General features: G+C 47.9%; 1 protein-coding gene across 7 annotated transcripts in view; it reads right to left on the reverse strand.

Moving 5' to 3' along the window:
- Nucleotides 1-318: 318 nt before the first annotated feature.
- The window catches only part of CHD6 (chromodomain helicase DNA binding protein 6), a 195355-nt gene continuing 174549 nt past the window's right edge, over nt 319-21124 (reverse strand). For 6 of the 7 annotated variants that reach the window (XM_034787628.1, XM_034787627.1, XM_034787624.1 and 3 more), the window contains 4 exons: nt 18835-19026; nt 15169-15288; nt 5993-6097; nt 319-3835 (listed from right to left, as the gene is read on the reverse strand). In XM_034787628.1, coding sequence (XP_034643519.1) covers nt 2942-3835; nt 5993-6097; nt 15169-15288; nt 18835-19026 — 1311 coding nt within the window. In that variant the 3' untranslated portion in view covers nt 319-2941. The remainder of the gene's footprint in view (nt 3836-5992; nt 6098-15168; nt 15289-18834; nt 19027-21124) is intronic. The other variant, XM_034787630.1, reaches the window with a different exon arrangement.

Here is a 21124-nt window from a genome sequence, read left to right on the forward strand (position 1 = left end):
TGCCTGTCTGCCATTCAGTTGGGTGCATTTAAGCCTGCTATGTAACTTGGGCTGCTCCACTGCACTAGTTGTTCAAGCAGCATGGCAGGTTAATGTGTGCAAAATTTAAGAGGAAGCAGCAAACACTCACTGACACAGCTGAGGACGTAGTTGGTAAACTAGCTAATTTTCTTGAAAAGTCTGAATCAACAGCAATTAGTCAACCCCTCCCCGCCCCCCACAGTAAGCACATGAAGGATGATCTGACAAAGAGGGTGTGCTGTATATAACAACCATGGATATTGTTCATGCTGAGAAAAAAAGCAAGTAACGTTTAGCACTGAGTCAAGTGAATCAAACATTCACATATATTTGCTGAAAAAATTATATACATCTGTGGCAAGGCTCTGCCAAGTTTGAAAGATAAGCATCATCTAGTCACTAAATTAAAAAAATAAAAATTTGACTTTTAAATCTTTTTCTTTTTATCCATGTTCAAGAGCACAGACAGTTTATTTTGTTAGCACATTTGGTGGAAAATGTATGTTTGTGTGAGTGTCCATGAAAGTGGTGAAAACTGGGTATTTGTTCTAGGATATGATGATGGAAAGTAATAAGAAGCCACTTATGCCTTACAATGTAAATAATCCACAGAGTTTCTCTATCAGATTTCAAAAAGGGTCACACAATAGCAGCCAAAGAGAAGCCTAAACACCCAGAGACTTAACATACATGTTTGATAAGTAAGAACATGCTGGCTAGTTAAATACATTTCATTTTGAACCCTGTTCCTTATGAGTGCAACCCTGGAAAAACAACCATCCCATATAAGAAATGGACTCTGCAGAGATTTCTATACCCATTCACAGTAAGGCTTTGAAGATATATGAAGTTTTATAGCATTTGTATTTTAAGGATTTAGGGCAAGTACATGTTCTACTGAATAAAAAGAAAGTTAGTACTTAAAAGGTTCAAAAATATATCAATCAAGTGATTTTTTTACATAAATAAATTATATTGATTTTGGATTTAACAGCTGAAAAAACCCTTTCTGCTTCCACTGGAGGCAAAACTGAACAAACTGTTAGTTAAATAGAGATAGCAGCATTTCTAAGAAATCTGTCGATAATGATACAGTATCTATGCTACAAGGGTGTTATTAAATAGAACACATTTAATGATCTGACTTTTGTATTATGATCAGTTACATAATTTTTTTTTAAAATCACATCCAATTCAATAAAGTGGGAATAAATTCCTTGAAAATATAATTTTTTAGGTCATGGGTAACAGACTTCTTTGAGATGCTAATTGTAACATGTACATAATTTATAATCCCAAATGTATAAAAGACAGTGACAAAAAGCATCATAAATAAATAATGCAAACTGAAATAGTTATGTCAAAACATTTGGACCATCTGATAAATTAGGAAAACTGTAACAGAAAATAAGTAAAAAATACAGTAAATGGTGACAATCAAATGCAAAACTGATTACTAGCACACTTCAGCTCCCTCAAACAGTCTGCCATTTCACTGCTGCACCACTAAGTGTTTATTTCAAGTCTCAAACCATGAGCTGCAAATAAGAACAAGCCCAAGTGAAAGAAAAACTAAACAGGAGCAGTGAGGAGAGAGGACGACATGGAGTTTACCTGTGGAAGTGTCTCAAGACACAGAGTTTGGGGGACTGATCACATTAAAAACCCGTTAATTTAAAATGCATACTGTAGAATTATTTGCCAACGGGACTGCTGGGAAACACTGTTCAACAGCAAATAGAACAAAGAGGAATGGAAAGAAGAAGCAAAAATAATCTCTTCACAGTCTAACCCTAGAAAAGGAAGATGAACACAAGCTTTGAAAACCTCAACAATCCTTCTCAAAGGACTCACAATTGTAAAGCCAGCCCAACAGCTTTCTGTCTGTTTATTTTGTTTTGTTTTCAGAAAATATGTCACTTATGGGGGGAGGAGGAGAACTGTAAAAAAAAAAAATTAAAAACTCAAAAGCCTCAGTATTCATATAAGAGCATTATATGAGTGGCCTGTTCATTGTTGGAAAAACAACTCTTTACAGGACTTCTGATGCCATAGATGAGAACTGAATACTAGCAGACCGGTGAAGTAACTGGTAGCTTTAGGTACAAGAACCTCAATGAAAGACATGCAGATGTGCAAAACCTTTTCAGCACAAGCTGGAAAAGTTCTTGTAACTAACAAGGAAAGGGCAACTGAAAGTCCACTAAACATAAAAAAAACCTTTGGTTTAAAAAAAAATATAAAATAAAGTCTACGTAATCTTTTCACTTACTGCAGTTTGTCTCCAAAACTCCGAGGAGTGAAAGGGGGGGAAATTATATCACTACCAGTTATGCTTTTTTAAAAAGAAATTAATATATGCATTTTCAATCATTAGTTATATACTTCTGTCTATACTACTATTCTAGTAACCATGATAAAATAGGGAAATACTTTAAATCAAAAATACACATTAGCACTTACTATAGCTGTGCTTTTTACCCCAAAATACAGTTTTATTCATTCAGTGTCACTGTAAAAAGGAATATCCTTGTCTGCTTTGAGATCAAGAGATGAAAGTACTTTCTTTTGCTCCGGTTCTGCTTTTTTCTTTTTCCCCAGATAAATGAGCAATTTTGGGGGTGACCAAGTGCTGGATTTACTATTGTTGGTTGGGATGAACAACTGGATAACAGAAGAAGAATTCTGTGCCTCCCATACTAACTAGACAACACTGTTTATCTAATAAAGTGGCAAGACCCTGCAACTATTAACATATAATATGTCACCATAGTTTTCTTACAGGGAATTAGGTAGATAATATTACTCATGGAAACACAGGTTTTATGAAGGTGAAGAGGGGGCAGGAGGGTAAGTAACAAATATTTATGGGATAAGAAACTTACAAGCCACAATCTTTTTTCTTAATGAAACAAAAATTCTAATTGGTATTGTTAATTTCTTTTAACTCCTTCTCTTCCACTTGTAGGTCATGTTCTTTCTCTGATGACAAAGATTGGGTTTGCTCTGTACAGTTTTGACTGTTTGCAGCTTCTTTTTCAGACAGTGAGATAGTTTCTGGTTCTGGATTTGTTGGTTCCCCTTTAGCTTTCTTTCTCTTCCGCTTCTGGCTTTCTAGATTTGTTGCCTCAGAGTGTCTGGTTTGTTGTATGCCTGGCAATGTCATGCCAATACCAGGGGAAAGAAACATAGATGGATAGAGCAGTCCAGGGGACATTCCTGGGATAAGAAATGGATTAAAAGCTACAGGACTACTGGTAGTTATTGCAGATTCTGTCTGATCAGAAAATGAACTAGGACCAGGTTTGTCTTCAGACAGAGGTTCATTTTTCACATCCTGGCTACTTTGTTTGTCCTCAGTAGCTTTTTCCATATTTGATGTACCACTTTTAGTTGTGCTTGTTAATGAAGCTGGAGCAGTTGAAGTACAAGTAGTTGTCATTGGTGGGTTGAGAAGTCCTCCAACACCAAACATCTGCGGTACAGTAGCCATGCCTGGCAGCATCATAGGCAACATACTTAGGGTGCTTTTGACATCCTCACCAGCAGGCACTGCTGCAAATCCAGCAGGAAACCCAACCAGCCCAGTTAAAGGGATGCCTTGCATGTTTCTCATGTTCTGAAGTCCCACTAGATCCATTCCAGCAATAAGTCCATTCATGAATAACGGTCCCATTCCAGAAGAAGAATCCGATACAACACCAGGGGCTTTAATAAGTTCGCTTCTTGGCCTCCTCCCTCTTCGACGGGGCCCGGTGTCTCGGAGCACAGGCTCAGTTAGGATACGATTGAACTTGCTTTCTGGGAGGAATCCCTGAAAGTGACAAACAAAACAGAAAAAGCCCAAAGGTTATTGTAGCCCCAAAGAAAACTCAGCTTGTTGTCATGTGCTTACACCTGTGTTCCCAAAGGTAGCAACACACAAGCCCCTGTTGGTATGGTTCTGAAGATGGGATTTGAAAGGGACAGAGAACTTTCACCAAAGGGATGCTGTCAGTGCAAAACACCTCCCGCCCTGCCCCTGGCATGACGCTGCAGAGAAGTCCAAAAGCTCACGGGGAGGAGAGGAGAAAGCACTTTTTGCTCTGTCTAGACAGTACAATTTCTGCTTTTCCTGAGCTTCCTGGGTGGGTGAGTTCTGTTGCTGAGAACTGACATCTTTAATAACATCAAAAGCACAGGGGCAGCCCAGAGTCAGTGACGCTAAATCAGTTCCCATCCCAGCTTGAATTCTGGCTGCATCACCAGGTGAAAAACATTATTTTTTAGACTTTAAGGGACAAATTTTCAAAGCCCTGCACAACAGCAAAGCTGCAAAAAATGCACATGCAAACAGTGTGTGCTTATTTTCTGGAGCTCACCCATTACTTAGAGCTTTAATGTATGGCTCAAACCGTTTTGTATAGATATTAAACAATAAGGGTCTTCTGGACCCCCAGACATAGGGCTAACCTACACACACAGACTGGTGTGACTGTGTTTGTTTAAATTACAAAATAACCTAGGAGCATCAACAGAATAGAATTAAAACCTGTTATCCAGCATTCTTAGCACAAACATTTTAGTATCTTTCCTCTTACACTTAATTCTTGGGGTTTCAGGATAGCAAATAGGTTGCAAATGATGCATATTTAAATGGAAACATTTTGCATTTAGACTTGAAAAGGGTAGGAGCTCCATGCACTGCATGTGTCCTGCAGGCTGGATCAAAATATGCTGGAGGTTCACATGGAACAACTACTGCACATAAAAGGGTAAATTTTCTACTCAGCCTCCACCTGTGCTTGTGGCAAACTGTGTGCGCACATGTGTGTGCCTGGACTTGGGAGGTGCAAACATCGCCCCATGCTAACGCTTGCTTGTGGGAGTGCAGATGCTAACAGACATGCAAGTGTTAAGCTAACTGAAAGGATGCACACAACAGTTAGCAGGCATGAAGGCCTTGGCATCAGCAAAGTGTGGGCACAAGTGGAGGTTGTCTCTTGAAAATGTATACAATAAATGCCAAACCCAGCCCCTGAAGGAAGCCTAATGACTCAGTGTGAGATAGATGTTGCACTGGAGGCTTGCTCTCTGGGCTGGTGGAGCTGGCACCATCCTTGCCTGGCTGCTCTTTGTTTCTTGAGGGAATGGGTCAGTCTATCACTCTCTAGTGCCAATTGTAGAGCAGCATAAACCTTCAAACTGCCCATGCTCTCCTCCCACCTCCCAACCCAGCATGAGTGCCACACACAACTCCACAACCAAGAAGGGGGGGGGGGAAGAGAGAATGGGGCCACATGAAAATGGAGTAACCCCACCCAAACACCAGCTGAATCTCCTTGCGATCCCTGTCCAAGGGAAGTAAGAGCTCCCACCCATGGCAGTTTGTTGCTCACTGGGGCAGTGACTCAGAGATTAGGAACAGAAAAAATAGTGGGGCAAATTTTGAAAAGTGCCTCCCTGCACATAAGGCCTGTTTGGCCATGAGACTTGCATGTTCCTTAGCAAATGTGGGATTTGCAGGAGTCAATACAGAAGCTGAGCTGAGGCCACTTTGAAAATCTGACCCATTTGGTCACATTTTGTCCGTTTCCCGTCCCAGTACAGTCCCATACACGAGTGTTCCCTCTACAACATCTCTAGTGCCTTGTCTAGTCATTTCTAAACATCCCAAGTTTTAAATCTCTCTGTCAAGTAGATTTTCTTGATATTTAGCCTAAACTTGCCTCCTCCCGTTCCCATCACTGCTAAATATTTCCTCTTCCACTTTTCCTATCCACCCATCACCAATCTGCAGGGTGCTAAGCTCCTCCCTGAGTTGTCACTTGGCCACACCAGGCAGAGTTGGTCCTGTAGATATTCCCTCCCATGTGTGTAATTGAGGCCCTGCCTTCCAATTCAGGGACCCTCCTCGGAAAAAAGGGGGTGGGGATGGGGAGGAGAAAGAAAAGATGACATGATACAGATTTCTCCAAAAGCTCTAACTTACTGAAAGCTTAACAATGTCAGCCCAGTCTGCTGCAACAGCATACTCCAAGTTTGCATCAAGCCACCTTGGCAATTCCTTCAATGCTGGTGCCATGGCTCCCCCTAACTATAAAACACAGTAAAAGGATGACCTCTGTTCCAGAAAGAGTTATGCAAAGTTACATAAGAAATATGATTAACCTTCTAGGAGTACACATAGGTGAAGTGCAGCTGGCCTCCCTGTTTGGGGGCATTACCACTGCTCCCCAACACTCGACAGCTGTGATCATTTCTTAAAACCAAACAGCCTGGAGTTTTGTGGCATCAGCAACCCAAGTTTCACCCGCAGACAGTGCGTGGTGTGCAGTGAGGTGCACAGCCTGGGCCTACTCCCGTCTACATCACTGAGAATTTTGTCACTGGGAGGAAGGATCTCATGCCGAAGGCTCTGTACTAGCACTCAGCCAGGAACGGAAGCCAGTGCTCCTCTGCCAGCGACTCACTGAGACCTGGCACAAGTCACTTTTTCTCTGTGTCTTTGTCCCCCATTTGGCAAACAGGGATAAGAGCATTTGCTTCTTCTATTTATCTGGACTGTCAGCTCTTTGGGGCAGGGCCCGTCTGACTCTGTGTTTGTAGTGGCCAGTGCAGTGAATGTCTGTATTGGTGCTGACTGCAAGCTTCCTCTGTGCTGCTCCCAGCCACTGTGGCTCAGCCCTGACCTGTGGAGAGAGGGAAGTTCAGTCTTGAGGGCCTGTTCCATCTCTGGCTTCCCTGCTAAGCCTGCCAATGAGAGGACAAGTTGTGGTGATAGTGACTTTTGTGAGGGGGATGCTCAGGAGCTGGCCTGAAACTCACCAGCTCTGTCTGATGGTAGTCTCGCTGCTGCAGCACAGGGAAGCACAAGGGGAGCTGAGCCAATGTCTTTCTAACTCACCAGTTTGTTTGATTTTTAATTAAATGATTATTTTTAAAGTCACCTGCCCCAATCACATGGGTTTGTTTTAAATGGAATTTTGAGGGCAAGTTAAAGTCCTTCCTCACTGTAAGGAGAAGATACAAGAACTCAGCTGCCCGAGACTCGCCTTCTCCTGTCACACTGGGGTTTGCACTGCAGAGAAAAAACCATGATCTTGACTCAGATTTTGTGCTACTTTCTCAACATTTTTGCAACAAGTGAGAGAACGCGCTTGAGAACCTGCCCACTGCTTGCACGCAGCATGGCTCTGCCCAGGACTTGGAAGAGGATTTACATGCTGTTCCTGCACTTCTCAATCAGGGACAAAACAAAGACATTTGCACCACATCAAAAAATTACAGTTTTTGAAATAACCCCAGGAAATTGACAGGTAAGGATCAAATTAGCCCCTGCAGCCAACAGCAGGCATTACTTTGATCCTGAAGCTTTAAGCTGAATGCTGAATTGCTTTCCTGTTGTGAGACCCATGTGCCTCGGTGAGTGTGTGTATCTAGAAAAGATGGTTACTAACCTTTCTGTAACCGTTGTTCTTTGAGAAGTGTTGCTCATGTCCATTCCAATATAGACTTTTTTTCCCCTAGTGGTATCTGTCAGGTTGACTCTGGTGCCCCCTGGAGTGGTGCCTTCATGTCATAGTATATAGGTACCTACCAACCTGCTTCCTCCTCAGTTCCTTCTTGCCAGTAAATCTGACAGAAGGGCAGGAGGATGGGCTGTTGAATAGACATGAGCAACACATCTTGAAGAACAGTTATGGAAAGGTTGGTAACTGTCTTTTCTTCTCTGAGTGTTTGCTCATGTCCGTTACAATATAGGTGATTCCCAAGCAATCAGTCAGGTGGTGGGATTGGAGTTTTCTGCAAGACATGGACTGGAGGACCGCAGTACTGAAGGCTGCATCGCTTCTTGCCTATTGAGTGATGGTGTAGTGCGTAGTGGATGGAAGACCAGGTCACTGCCTTGTAGATATCTACGACTCGGACATGAGCCAGGAATTCCGCTGATGAGGCCTGTGATCTCATGGAGTGCGTTAAGTGTGGGGAAATGTGACAGAGTGCTAGGTATGAAAGCCTGAGTCAGCACTCGGTTCACAGCAGCTCCTATCAGGCAAAGCAGATTGGAGCTGACTAAGCAGAGCTCTGCCTAATTTGTGGGCGGGGCGGGGCAGGGCAGAAAAGCTTATTAAGCCATTAGTCAGAGCCCACAAATAGGCACAGGAAGGAAGTAAAAAGGTGGGAAGCAGGCAGGAAAAGAGAGAGATAGAGATTGCTCTCCCCTGCTTGTTAAAGGGGCTATGCATGTTGTGAAGGTGGTGGGCCTCCTTTATAAATAAACAGCACAAGGTGTTGGACCAGCACAAGGGTCTCTGAGTAGTTTGTCAACTGAGACAGAAACAGGACCAAGGAGGCCCTTTTACACATGGGGCCTTGTCTGGGATCTGAGCCAGCGCAAGGGTTTGGTGGCCTGGGCAAAGGAGGAGACCCTGCAATGGCTGGTAAAACAACAAGAGGAGATGCAGAAGGCCCAACAAGGTTTTCAACAATCCCACCACATGGAGAGACAGGCTTTGCTTGCCTGGCAGGCAGAGCAGCAGAAAAGCCTGCAGGACTTCATAAGGGAATAAGCCAGCTTCCAGCAACAGCTCCTACAGAAGATGGTAATTTCCCCGGTGGGAGATGTTGCCCGAACACAGAACCTTGAACTGTGTAAAATGGGCCCTGCAGATGACCCAGACTCATTCCTGGACACTTTTGAGAGGGGAGGGTAGCTGTCAGTGCAGGTTGGGCTAGAGCAACTTGGGCCCTGTGGTTTGCTCCCTATCTGTCAGGAGAAATCCAAGCGGCCTATATGGCCGAATGAGGAGCAGGCCAAAAAATATGAGACAGTGAGGGAAGCCATCCTGGATCGGGAGTGGCTGTCTATTGGGAAGTACTGCCAAAAGTTCAGATCAGCAAGGTTGACGGATGTTTATGGCCCCTAGCATTTGCCCAAAGGCTGATGGACTGGGCCACCCACTGGTTGAGACCAGATACCCAAATGGTGGTGGAAATAATGGACACTCTGGTATTAGAACAGTTCCTTCAGGGCCTCCCCGAGTACATATGAGTGTGGGTGAGGCAACATCCACTGAGCACCGTGGCTGCTGCCATGAAACTGACAGAGGAGTACGCTGAGGCAGACTCTCCCAGGAAAGATGGGCAACCATATAAGGATCCAGAGCTGGGGAGAAAGACTGAAGAACCCACAGCAGGAAGGGGCATGGACAGGAAGAACCCCGGAGTTCCAGCTGGGACTCGACCCATTATTCGCAATGTGGACAATCTGGACAGATGAAAGGGGCCTGCCTGTACATGGATTTTGCCAACTTTTGTGGCTGGGCCAGGGCGGGAGGAAAGAAAAAAGGGCAAAAACTGTTCACCATTTCTGAAGGAAACTCAAGAAGGGCCTTGTGGATATGGCCTCAGCTTGCTTTCTTGTCCAGAGGGAGCTGGTGAAGCCTCACTGGATAATTCCAGGAGCAACTATGGACACAGAGTGTGTCCATGGGGATAAGAGGAATTGCCCCATAGCCCAGGTGCCCCTGTAGGTCCCGGGAAGATTTTGGTGGAAACAAGTTGGGGTAATGGAGGGACTGCCTTATCCGGTTGTTTTGGGCATGGATTAGAGTCCCTTCCCCATTGGGAAGCAAGGTGGTGGGAGGAATCCCACATTAGCAAAAGGAGAACCAGGGGAGGGAGGGAGAGGAAGAACCCCAAAAAAGAAGCAGGAGCAATCCCTAGACAACAAAGTCTGAATCTGGAGACGAGATATCCCCAGGGAAGTAAGGAAGGAGGTACGGGGGGACAGACAGCCCAAACTCCTTAGTAGAGGTCACGGGGTCAATGGAGCTCCCTGCGACAGAACCCCCAAGAGAAGAAACCCAGGCACAGTTTGGAGACTTGAGGGAACCTGGTGCCCTGGGTGATCCAGGGGATGAGGGGAGTAACCTTGATCCCCTGCCAGATGCAAAGAGAGAGAATGAGAGGAGTAACCTCCTGGGATGCCCCTAGTGTGAAGACCAATGGGCTGCTATAGAGCTATGGGGGGTATTCGCCCCCCACATGGTGAGAGGTCTGTGGGTGGGGGATGAACAAACCCCACAAGGGAAACCCAGATGATTGCCCTGGAGATAGAGAGGGTGGCCCCTCCGGTAAGGGAGGCAGAACACAGGGAAAGAAGAACCTTGTGGTTAGATAAGGGGGGAAGGTGTGTGACAGAGTGCTAGGTATGAAAGCCTGAGTCAGCACTCTGTTCACAGCAGGTCCAATCAGGCATAGCAGATTGGAGCTGACTAAATAGAGCAGTGCCTAATTCGTGGGTGGGGCAGGGCAGAAAGGCTAATTAAGCCATTAGCCAGAGCCCACAAATGGGAATGGGAGACCACCTTCGGAAGGAAGGACGGGTATGGGCGAAGCCTAACTTTGTCCTTGAAGAAGACCATGTACGGAGGTTAGGCGGTGAGTGCCCGGATCTCTGAAACCCTCTTGGCTGAGGTGATGGACACCAGGAAGGCAGTCTTCCAGGATAAGTAAATCAAGGGACACGTTGCCAATGGCTCAAATGGGGGCCTGTCAACCAAGATAGCACCAGGTTGAGATCCCAGGGGGCCAGAAGCCGGTGCACCTGTGGATACAGGCGATCTAAACCCTTAAGGAACTGAGCATAAATCGGGTTAAAGAAAACCGATCTGCCATTCACCGATGGGTGGAACGCCGAGATTGTAGCTAAGTGGATTTTGATGGAAGATACTGCAAGACCTTCTTTCTTCAGGTAAAGCAAGTAATCCAGGATAAAGGTCAGCGTGGTCTCCATGGGGGAGACCCCTTTCTGAAGTGACCACAGTGAGAACCTTTTCCACTTTGCTAGGTAGGCCATTCTGGTTGACTGCTTTCTACTACCTATAAGGATGACTTGTACTGGCGCCGAGCAGTACTGTTCCATCTCACTCAGCCACGAAGGTTCCAAGCCCTCAGGTGCAGGGACTCTAGATTCGGGTGGAGCATGTGGCCGTGCTCCTGGGAGATCAGATCTGGCCACATTGGAAGGCTGACTGGTGTGTCTATTGAGAGGTCCAGCAATGTGTTGAACCAATGTTGCCTCTATGCTGGCGCTATGAGAATCATGTGAGCCTTGTCCTTTCTGATCTTGAGCAGAACTTTGTGGATGAGGGCTGTGGGAGGAAGCCCCACGTCCGAGGCATCTGTGAGTAGCTCCATCGAAGGTGTGGGCCTTGTGAAGGGAACGCTGGTACACACTGTGTCTTGCTTCAGCCACTACTGAAGGGCTTTGAGTGTCGCTGGTGGAAGTGAGACCACTCTGTCTAGTGGGTGATAACCTGATATGTACACTGATACCAGCCACAGTTGGAGAGGGCGCAGTCTGAAATGTGTATGCTGCACAGTGCAAGAGGCCATGTGCCCCAGGAGCTTCCAATAACTCCTTGCCATGGTGGTGGGGCATGCTTTCAGGCTTTGTATAAGAACTACAATGGCCCTGAAATGGTTCTCCGGCAGGAAGGCCCTCACCTGATTTGCATCAAGAATTGCTCCTATATATTCTATCCTCTTGACGGGCATGAAGTTAGACTTGTGTTCGTTGACCAGGAATCCCAGGTTCCTGAAAGTGAACAGTACGAGGCCCACGCATTGTTCCACAAGTACTCTGGACCAGCCCCTGACCAGCCAGTCGTCTAAGTATGGGTAGACCTGCACCCCTCGTCTCCCGAGGGAAGCCAGACATTTCGTAAATACTCTTGGAGTTGCCGACAGGCCAAAAGGCAGCACTGTGAACTGATAGTGGTTCTGATTTACCACGAATCAAAGATATTTTCTGTGGTCTCAGAAGATAGCAATATGAAAGTATGCGTCTTTCAAGTCGAGGGTGGCATACCAGTCCCCTGGATTTAGGGAAGGAATAATCAAGGCCAGAGAGACCATGTGGAACTTCAGCTTCTTCAAGAACTTTTTTAGGTTCCTGAGGTCTAGGACTCGCCTGAGAACCCCATTGGATTTTGGGATCAGGAAGTAGTGGGAGTAAAACCCCTTGCCTCTTAGCTCCATGGGAACCTCCCCCACTGCCCCCGCTCTTAAGAGTGACTGCATATCCTCGGCCAGAAGATTTTCGTGAGAAGGGTCCTTAAAAAGGGATGGGGAGGAGAGGTGGGAAGGAGGGAAAAAAATAAACTGCATGGTATATCCCACTTCTGCCGTGCAGAGCACCCATCAGTTGGATGTGATGTTGGCCTGTGCCCAGTAAAAATGGGACAAATGGTCCACAAACATAGGGGTAAGATTCAGGTTCTGAACTGGTGCACTGTCCTTGGGTGCATCCTCAAAAGTTTTGTTTATTGCCCGACAGTTGTTTTGTGGGCGCAGATGTCGAGGCTGATGAGGAGTGAAGGGCCTCTCTTTTCCAGAGCCCCTTACTCCTCTTTCATCCGAAGTCTTGCTTCTGCTGGTGATGTGGCAGGTAAAAATGGCCCATGGGCTGAGGCTTACGATGCTTCTGGGATGGGGCAGAGTGTGGAGGCCCAATGACTTCAGGGTCACCCTTGACTCTTTTAGGCTATGAAGCTATTTGTTCTGAGAAGAGGGACTGTCCCTTGAACGGGAGATCATAAGATCATAAAAACAGCCATACTGAGTCAGACTAAAGGTCCATCTAGCCCAGTATCCTGTCTTCTGACAGTGGCCAATGCCAGGGGCTCTAGATGGAATGAACAGAACAGGTAATCACCAAGTGATCCATCCCCTGTCGTCCATTCCCAGCTTCTGGCAAACAGAGGCTAGGGACACCATCCCTACCCTCATAAGGTAGGCCAGACGACTGAAGCCAAGAGCTTCGCCTCAGCACTCCCTGTGACCATTGCTCGGGTTGCTACGTCCACGGCATCCAAGGCTGCCTGGAGGGATGCCTTGGCTATGGCCTTGCCTTTTTCTACCATGACCGCAAACTCTGACCTAGAATCTGATGGCAGGAGCTCTTGGAATTCCTGCATGGCTGACCAGGAATTAAACTCATACTGATTAAATAGGGCCTGGTGATTTGCAATCCTTAACCGAAGACCTTCCACGGAGTAAACTTTTCTCCCTAAGAGGTCCAGTTTCCTGGCCTCTTTTGCCTTGGGCAATAGTCCCTGCTGTCCTTGCCTTTCCCTCTCATAGGCTGCAACAACAACCAGGGAGCCCACCGAGGAGTGGGTGTGCAAATATTCACAGCCATTATGGGGGACGAAATACTTCCTCTTCACCCATTTAGCCATGGGCTGGAGAGAGGCCAGAGTCTGCCACAATGCCCTTATAGGCTGTAAGATGGCTTCATTCAGGGGCAAGGCTACTCTCGCCGGACCCGAGGGAGTCAGAATGTCTACCAAGGCCGGGGCTGATTCAGCAATCTCCTCCAGTTGGAGGTTGAGATTCTGAGCCATCTGACGCAGGAGCTCCTGTGGGCTTTGTAGTCATCCTGCATTGGGGCTATGGCTATATCTGCCATTTCCTCGTCAGGGAAGGATGACGAAGAGGCCTGGACTGCCACCGGGCCTTGTATGTCATCCGGTGCTGACGGGTCTCCCGCAGGTGTGATCTGAGAGTCCTGAACTTCTGCCCCGGGAATGGAACCCCTTTCCGACAAGGATGGAGGGAGCACCCTCATCTCAGAGGGTGCCGAGAGTGAGTGTCCCCTGTGGGAGCCCTAAACCATGTGCAGCCAAGGGGTCAACATCGGCCACTGAGGTGGCATCTGCCATTTGTCCAGGGGCCCATGCTGGCGGAGCAAGTCCCTGGGCCATGTCAGCTGGGCATCTATGGTCCGCCCAGAGTCTGCTCCCTCGTCAGGCGTACGACTCTGCCTGCAATTCGGAGCTCAAGGACCCATTCCCTAGGCGACCAGGGTGGTGCCTTGCTCCTTGGCGCCGAATAACTGTACCATGATGGAGAGCGGCATCATGGTAGAGAATGGTGCTGCAACGGAAAGTGGTGCTGTGATTTGGAGCGGCACCGAGACCGTGACTGGTGTTGGGGCAAGGTGCAGTGTCACTGTGGCGAGCGTGTCTGTGGTGTCGAGTCTCTTGATGATGAGTGGGAGAGAGGGCAGTGCCTCACCATCATTGCAGGCTTGCCCAGGACTGGTGCTTGCTCTCTTAGAACTGGGCCTTGCGGTGGCTGCATTGTCCCTTGCGGACCTCAGCTTGGGGGGGATGGCAGTGCTGGGAGAGTTAGAAGGTTCCACGCTGCCTCATATGCCTCTGGCGTCGATGGTGCTGCCAGGGTCGTGTCCCCTTCTTGGCTCATCCTTTGTGAGGAGTCCATTGGTATTCGACTCCACGGGTTCCTCCCCTGGGGCCGGAGTCAACAGAGCTGGTTGGATTGCAACTGATTGAGAGTGGCTCCCCACAGATCTCACTCTATGATCTTTCTCACAGGGGAACGCCACCATTCCAACTTTTCTGTCCTCTTCTTTGGCACTGGTGACGGAGAACAGTGTCGTGCTGTTGGTGCCGACCTCTTGGGTGCCAAAGAAGCGTGCTGGGAGGAGGTCAGCACCAGGGAGCCTGGTCCATGCTGGGTTTCCCTAATGGATGCCAGGACACTCCTGGTCAAGGAAGTGCTTGGTGCTAGGTCAGGCTGCAGCTCCGAAGCGGGGCAAAATGCCCCCTCCAAGAGGAGGAATTTCAATGGATTGTTTCTCTTTTTTGTTCTTGGTTTGAAATTCCTACAAATCCAGCACTTTCCTTGGATGTGCCCCTCCCAGGTATTTCAAACAGCTGTCATGGGGGTCACTTATTGGCATAAAGCAACAAAGAGTCCTGTGGCACCTTATAGACTAACAGATGTATTGGAGCATAAGCTTTCGTGGGTGAATACCCACTTCGTCAGGAGGGAAAAAAGTCTTCCAGCGACAGTGCACGCGACGCACACACACCTATACTAGAATGGACATGAGGAAGCACTCAAAGAACAGTCTATATCTACTCTGCTAAGTCAGTTAATTATTGTCAGTAGGTTGGTATCCCCCCGGCACACTTGTGGCTCTGAGAGTGGTACAGATCCATGTGTGTATTACAGACTTTGGTTATCACCCTACCTACTTCTTAGGATTTAAAATCCAGGTGGGACAGCTGGGTCTCTGCTAACTATTTCTATGCAGATCAAGGACCAAGCACAGCAAATGTCTTTGCTTACCCTCCGTCCTGTACCCTTATGGACCACAGGTACCCGCTCCTCTCCCGTGAGTGAGTTTATGTCCAGTTTGCTGGGGTCCTTGCATCGCTGCCTCCTCTGCTTGGGCTTGTCTGAAAAACTCTAGAAGGCAAATAAGAGAGCATTAATGAGAATGGGTGGCTAGAAACTTGGAGGGAAAATGGCCAAGCCAAGCTGATGGTGTGAGGGAGGGGCATCTGTGCAGGCCCCACTGCACAGCTCTGCTTTTTGGATGAGGGCAAATCTATTTTGATAGGTCTGAAGATACTTTTGCTGTGCCTCAGCCTAGACTAACTACTCCATCTCTGACTGATGTCTCTGCACACCTAGAATTGCTGCCTGTTACTAAATTCACAGCAGAGAGACTATGCTGGATCTCCTTAAAAAGTCCCAGCCATAATTCAGAAAGGAAGAGCACAGCAGTATGTGCCACAGTGTGGCAGCATCTCACATGCCTGGCCATCTGGCTGTGACCAGCTGGTGTCTCTTGTCTTACTTATCCTTAGATTGGAAGCTCTTTGGGCCACGGACCTTCTTTTGGTTCTGTGCTTGGTCCAAAACTAGGACACCTCACCACTATGGTAATACAAGTAATTAATAGTCATGCTTGTCCTACCAGACGTACTCCAGATACAAACCCTAACCCTGATCTCCTACTCTCAGAGTGCAAGTCTAGGGGAGCGAGTGTGGACCCATGGTTAATGCATAGGACTGGGAGTCAAGATTCCAGGATTCTAGTCGGACTCTGCCCCAACTTCCTGAGTGACCGTCGTAAAGTCCCTTAATCTCTTTGTGCTTCTGTTTCCACATCTAGCAGGTGGATAAGACTTGTAAGTTTTGCAGTTTCCCCATTTCCTGAGTCAGTTTGATTGTGACCAATCTCTTCTCTGCATTATGGCTTTTGGGCTAACAGGGCACCAGTCTCAGACCCCTAATCATAGAGGAGTGGATCAGGGACATTAATACAGGTGTCAGTGTCCATGGACCCTTGTTTATTATCTGCCCATCAGCCGATCCCACCTCAGACACTCAGAGAGGGAAATGCCCTACTTGGTCCCTTTTAGGGAGCTCCCCCCAGAGCCAGGACCGCTCTTCACAGACTAGTCACCAGCCTTGTTTTAAATGTCCCATGAGAGGCGCCTCCACCCCTTCCCTTGCAAGTTGATTCCAGAATTTGCTGTCTGGAAGGTTTTCCTGTTATTCAGCCTACATTTTCCTTTGCTTAATTTCATCTCATTCTCTTGCCTGCTGATATTCCAGCTTTACCCGCTGCAAACCCACCGAGCCATGTGAACTCTAGATCACTGCTCTTCAGGAGTGCAAGCTGCACAGCTGCAGTAAGCCAATGCACATGTATGGAAGGAAAAGGAAAAACATGCAGCTGCCTAAATCAGAGTCAGAAACCAGGGTTTTTCTACAAAGAAAAGGCTCTAGGCCCAGTCCTGGCCTTCAGTGAAGCCAGTCTGTACTGTCAAAGGAGCACAAAGCACATTAAAGCTGCCCTTACCAGACAGGTGAGGATTGCCCCCACATGGGGAATCCCACAGAGCCGGCATTACACCAGCGCAGGCACAGGGATGACGGGGATGCACAATGCTCCAGTAGTACTCACTGGCAGAACAGCCCCTTAGGGTGCAGTTTAGAACTTCTGGCTGCTTCCAAGACAGGACCGGGAGAGTGGCAAGGTAGCAGAAGGCCCCCCACACTCACATGTGTTGAGTGCCACTGCTTCAGGACTCCTGAGAATCTCGCCTGGTGAGGTTTCTTTGGGCTATGACTAGAGCCCCACTGCTCTGCCTGCAAATTCTGGGTTTCTCAGGTCTAAGCAGCTGGTCATGCTAATGTACCCATCCGCCTCAGGAGCCACTCACTGCCTGTGTTCTGAGTTCTAAGGGAATCTTTACACACCTCAGGCTGCAGTTCCAGGTGCACAATCCCTCGGCACTAAGACACGGCTTTTTTATAGACATCATCAGTATCTCTCTTGATTCCCTTTCCATAATGTTTCATGGTCTGCGTTCAGATTAGTGAACTACTTTATAGGCTAAATGAGCCAAAATATGAATAACCAGCCTGTTGGAAGAAGAGTTGGGTGTTTATGAGCTTCTGAGAACAGGTCTGGCGTGTTCTGAACACATGCTCCTCTCCTGTCTGTCCTCCCATAGATCCTGGATAACAGAAATAGACACACAAGTGGGGATGGGTGATCAGAGGAGCTTTCCTCAGACACTCAGAGCACGACGGTTTCAAATTTCATGTTCATTTCACTTTGAAAGGCAAGAAATTATGTTCTCTCCCCTCTTGGTTTTTGCTTGTGGTTTTGTGGCTAGCCCAATTCATAGATTCCAAGGCCAGAAGGGACCATCATGATCATCTAGTTTGACCTCCACAACACAAGCCAGAGACCTGCCAAACAATAATTCCTGGAGCAGGTCTGTTAGAAAAACAGCCCATCTTGATTTAAAAGCTGTCACTGATGGAGAATCCACCACAACACTTGACAAATTGTTCTCACTGTTAAAAATGTACACCTTATTTCCAGGCTGAATGTGTCTAGCTTCAACTTCCAGCCACTGGCTCAGGTTTAGACTTTTTTCTGCTAGACAGAAGAGCCCAATATTAAATATTTGTTCCCATGTAGGTACTTGCAGTCTGTGATCAACTCACCCCTTAACCTTCTCAATTGAGCTCTTGGAGTCTCTCTCTATAAGGCTGGTTTTCTCCTCCTTTAATCATTCTGGTGGCTCTTCTCTGAACCCTCTTCAATTTATCAATATCCTTAAATTGTGGGCACCAGAACTGGACACAGTATTCCAGCAGGGGTCACACCAGTGCCAAATATGAAGATAAAATAACCTCTTTTCTCTCCATATAATTATCTATATGAGCTCATGTGCTAGTGCAGGGAACAGAGAGAAGCTATCAGAGCTGAACACCAGGCCTGGCTACTGAATGATGGGTAAGGATCAGATACTGGGACAAGCTCAAGCTGTGCTCAGCCTAGGATCTGAAAGATTAAGCCTGTGGAGGTTCGTGCTGGTCGGGTCCAGGAGCGACTGTGCCTGGTGTTGGTGCTGTCTGCTAATCTAGGCACTGTTCCCTGGGAAAGTGACACACCCAAACCTCGGGCACTGTGATTTTGCCCTCATGGGCTGTCTGGCTTGAGACTTGCAAATTCCTCCTACTTCAATGCCCTTGAGGTTCATTAGCAGCTCACAGGGCTGAGTAGGGCCATGCCTGCTGCCTTCTGCTCTGTTACAGGAAGTCTCCTTTGACTTAGCTGTGCTTTGTCATCCACAGTGACCCAGATGAGATGGGAGCTGCAGGCACAATTTCGGGGGGAACCTAGATTCACAGCTCTGCCCATTCCCCACCCATTTTTTGAGGTGTTGACCTAGTCCCTCAACATCACTGAGCAGCAAATCCTTGTGGCAGGAGCCAGCAAACAGACCGCGGGTGTCAATGCCATCTACCAGGAATGTGCAGCTATTCAAGTGTCTTTGCCCTGGGTGTGCAAAGAAGTACATTAGCCCTGTAGCTCTGGAGACCAGCCCCACCCCTTGCATCTGGATCTAAGGCAGACAGGAAGGAGGCAGCATCTAGACCTGCTGTACTGAAGCCTGAGACCCCCCAGAGGGTCACTCTTACTGTGCTGAAGCCGGGGACATCGAGTGTGTAGTCCGACTGCTGTCTTAACCAGTCCAGGAGACTCTTGTTTGGAACAGCCTTCTCTGTCCGGATGCTTGTGGCTGTGACCGTATGCGGAGTTGAGGTAGCGGTGACCGGCCCGTCCGGGTGCGGGCTGCTCTGTGCAGGCTGGGTCTGATCTTCCTGAACATCCTGAAGTGAAGGGAGAAGGGAGAGCCCATGTGGGGAACACCATCATACTGCTAGTTCTCTCACCCCGATGTCACCCAGGCATACACAGAGCACCCAGGCAGAACCTGCCCCTGCAGACACCCAGGCAGGGCTTGGCAAGCCGGAGCCCAGGACGTCCTGGTGTCCTTCACTTGGATCACCAAGAGCCACCAGGAGAAACATTCAGCCTCACAGGCACCCTGTTTGCACTAGGGATGAGAGAGCTGGGAGATGTGGGACCAGTCTGTGTTTTCTGGGCGTCACCTGGAAAATGCCCTAATTGCCACAAGGCACAATGTGCTACCAGCAAACGCAGCCCAGATCCTGGTTCTTGTGGAGAGGCTTTGCCCCACATCCTCTCTGGGGAGAAGAGGCTCCCACCAGCTGCATCTAGAGAGGGCATGGCACTACCTTAGGCAACAGGCTCTTTGCACCCCTGGTTTGCTGACAGTACCCAGACTGTGGGAAATCCACCCTGAGCAGGGTTTGCAATGGTACAAGTAACCCACAAATTCTGCTCTGCCAGGTGGCCTGGAGCTGGCTCCACCCAGAGCGGGTGTGATTCATTCCTCACCTAGCCAGCCTCCTCTGGAGTCCCAGAAGGAACCTAAAGCTTCCTTGTTCCAAGAGCCTGCTGCCCTTTCCAGGGCGAATCTCCTGGGGCATGAGGAGGGGGCAGGGCCCTGCCTTGTGCTGGGGTGGGGGAATTCAGCCCAATACCTTCCCTGGGCTCTCCATCCCTGTGAAGCCCTGTTGTGGTAACTGGGCCTACGAATTTACCCTCATTGGGAGTCCAGCTGTGAAGTGAATGAGAGTTCATGGATTGTCATAATAAACTATAATAGCAAATGGTGAGTGGAAAAAAGGGACAGGCTGACTTAGTCCAACCCAAAGGTCTCCTGATAGATCTCAAGGATTGCGTGAAGATCATGCAGTAACCGAGAGCAGCGTGAGCCTGGAAATCAATGAACCAAAATTGGTGTGTTGGAAATTAGGCCTGTTGGTGGACAAAATATTGAGAGGATGGGACCAGGATGGGCTATTGTGCCCATCGCCCCCTTCAGAGGGACTGAGAGAGACAAACTGGCTGTGAGGAAGTGAAGGAGAACAATTGCTGACCGACAGAGGCGAACCCTGGCTGACTGACGGTGGCGGGAGCTGGCTACCGCAGCACTGAGAGAAGGGGAAGGAGGGTGCTTCACCATCATGGCTGCCACCCCTATCATCTCCTTCTTCACCCGGATCCTTAGAGATGTCCTGTCCAGACCAGGTCAGTCATCACCACCTCCACTGGCTCCAGCTAAGTGCTGAATATGCCGCCCCCCTGGTCTCCCTTCCATGCCCCCAATATACTCTGTTCCTTCCCACCATATTTCTTGTTTTTCCTCTCTCTTTCTGCCTTCTGTTTAATAGGAGTCTGGATTAGCCAGCCAAGATAGTATATTTTGCAACACTGCTGTGAGACTGTGACCCAAGAGGCAGCTAAATGCAAGGCCCTCAGCAGCCCGATGTGGGTATGAGTTTGCCAGCTCTCAGACCATGTGTGGAGCCAGCAGTGAGACTGCAAGGAGGAATTAACCTGAAGTTGCATTTTCTACCTTTGCTGGTCTTTTCTCTCCCCCTTTTGTCTTGTCTGGTCTCTAGGAAATGGGATTAGACTTTAGCAGCAGCACTGACGACAGCTCCCCCCATCTCCACTCACTTCTCTTTCCCCCACAGGAGTTCTTACCATCTTTCGTGCCATGTAAGAGACTGTTGACCAAGGGGTTTGTCTTCTAAAGACTCTCCAGCTCAAGGGAAAGGGAGCTGTTACAGTGAAAGTCTGAAATGACACACTGCATTTCAAATGCTTCAACTGTTTTCCCTTCTTTTCTGTACCTTCACTAGAAGGTTAAAAGGATGTTTAATGGCATGTTTGCCATGGGACTATGCAGGCTGAGGTCTCTGTATACCAAACCTTGAACCTTGTTTACCGCTTTCTCCTCTTGGACAGTGACTGAGTCATGTTAACACCTTTGATTTTCTGAGCCCCTTCATTCCATCTACATAAATACAGTAGCCCCCACGTGGGAGGTCAGGT

The sequence above is a fragment of the Trachemys scripta genome, chromosome 12 (genome assembly GCF_013100865.1).
Source record: "Trachemys scripta elegans isolate TJP31775 chromosome 12, CAS_Tse_1.0, whole genome shotgun sequence".
NCBI lineage: Eukaryota > Metazoa > Chordata > Testudines > Emydidae > Trachemys > Trachemys scripta.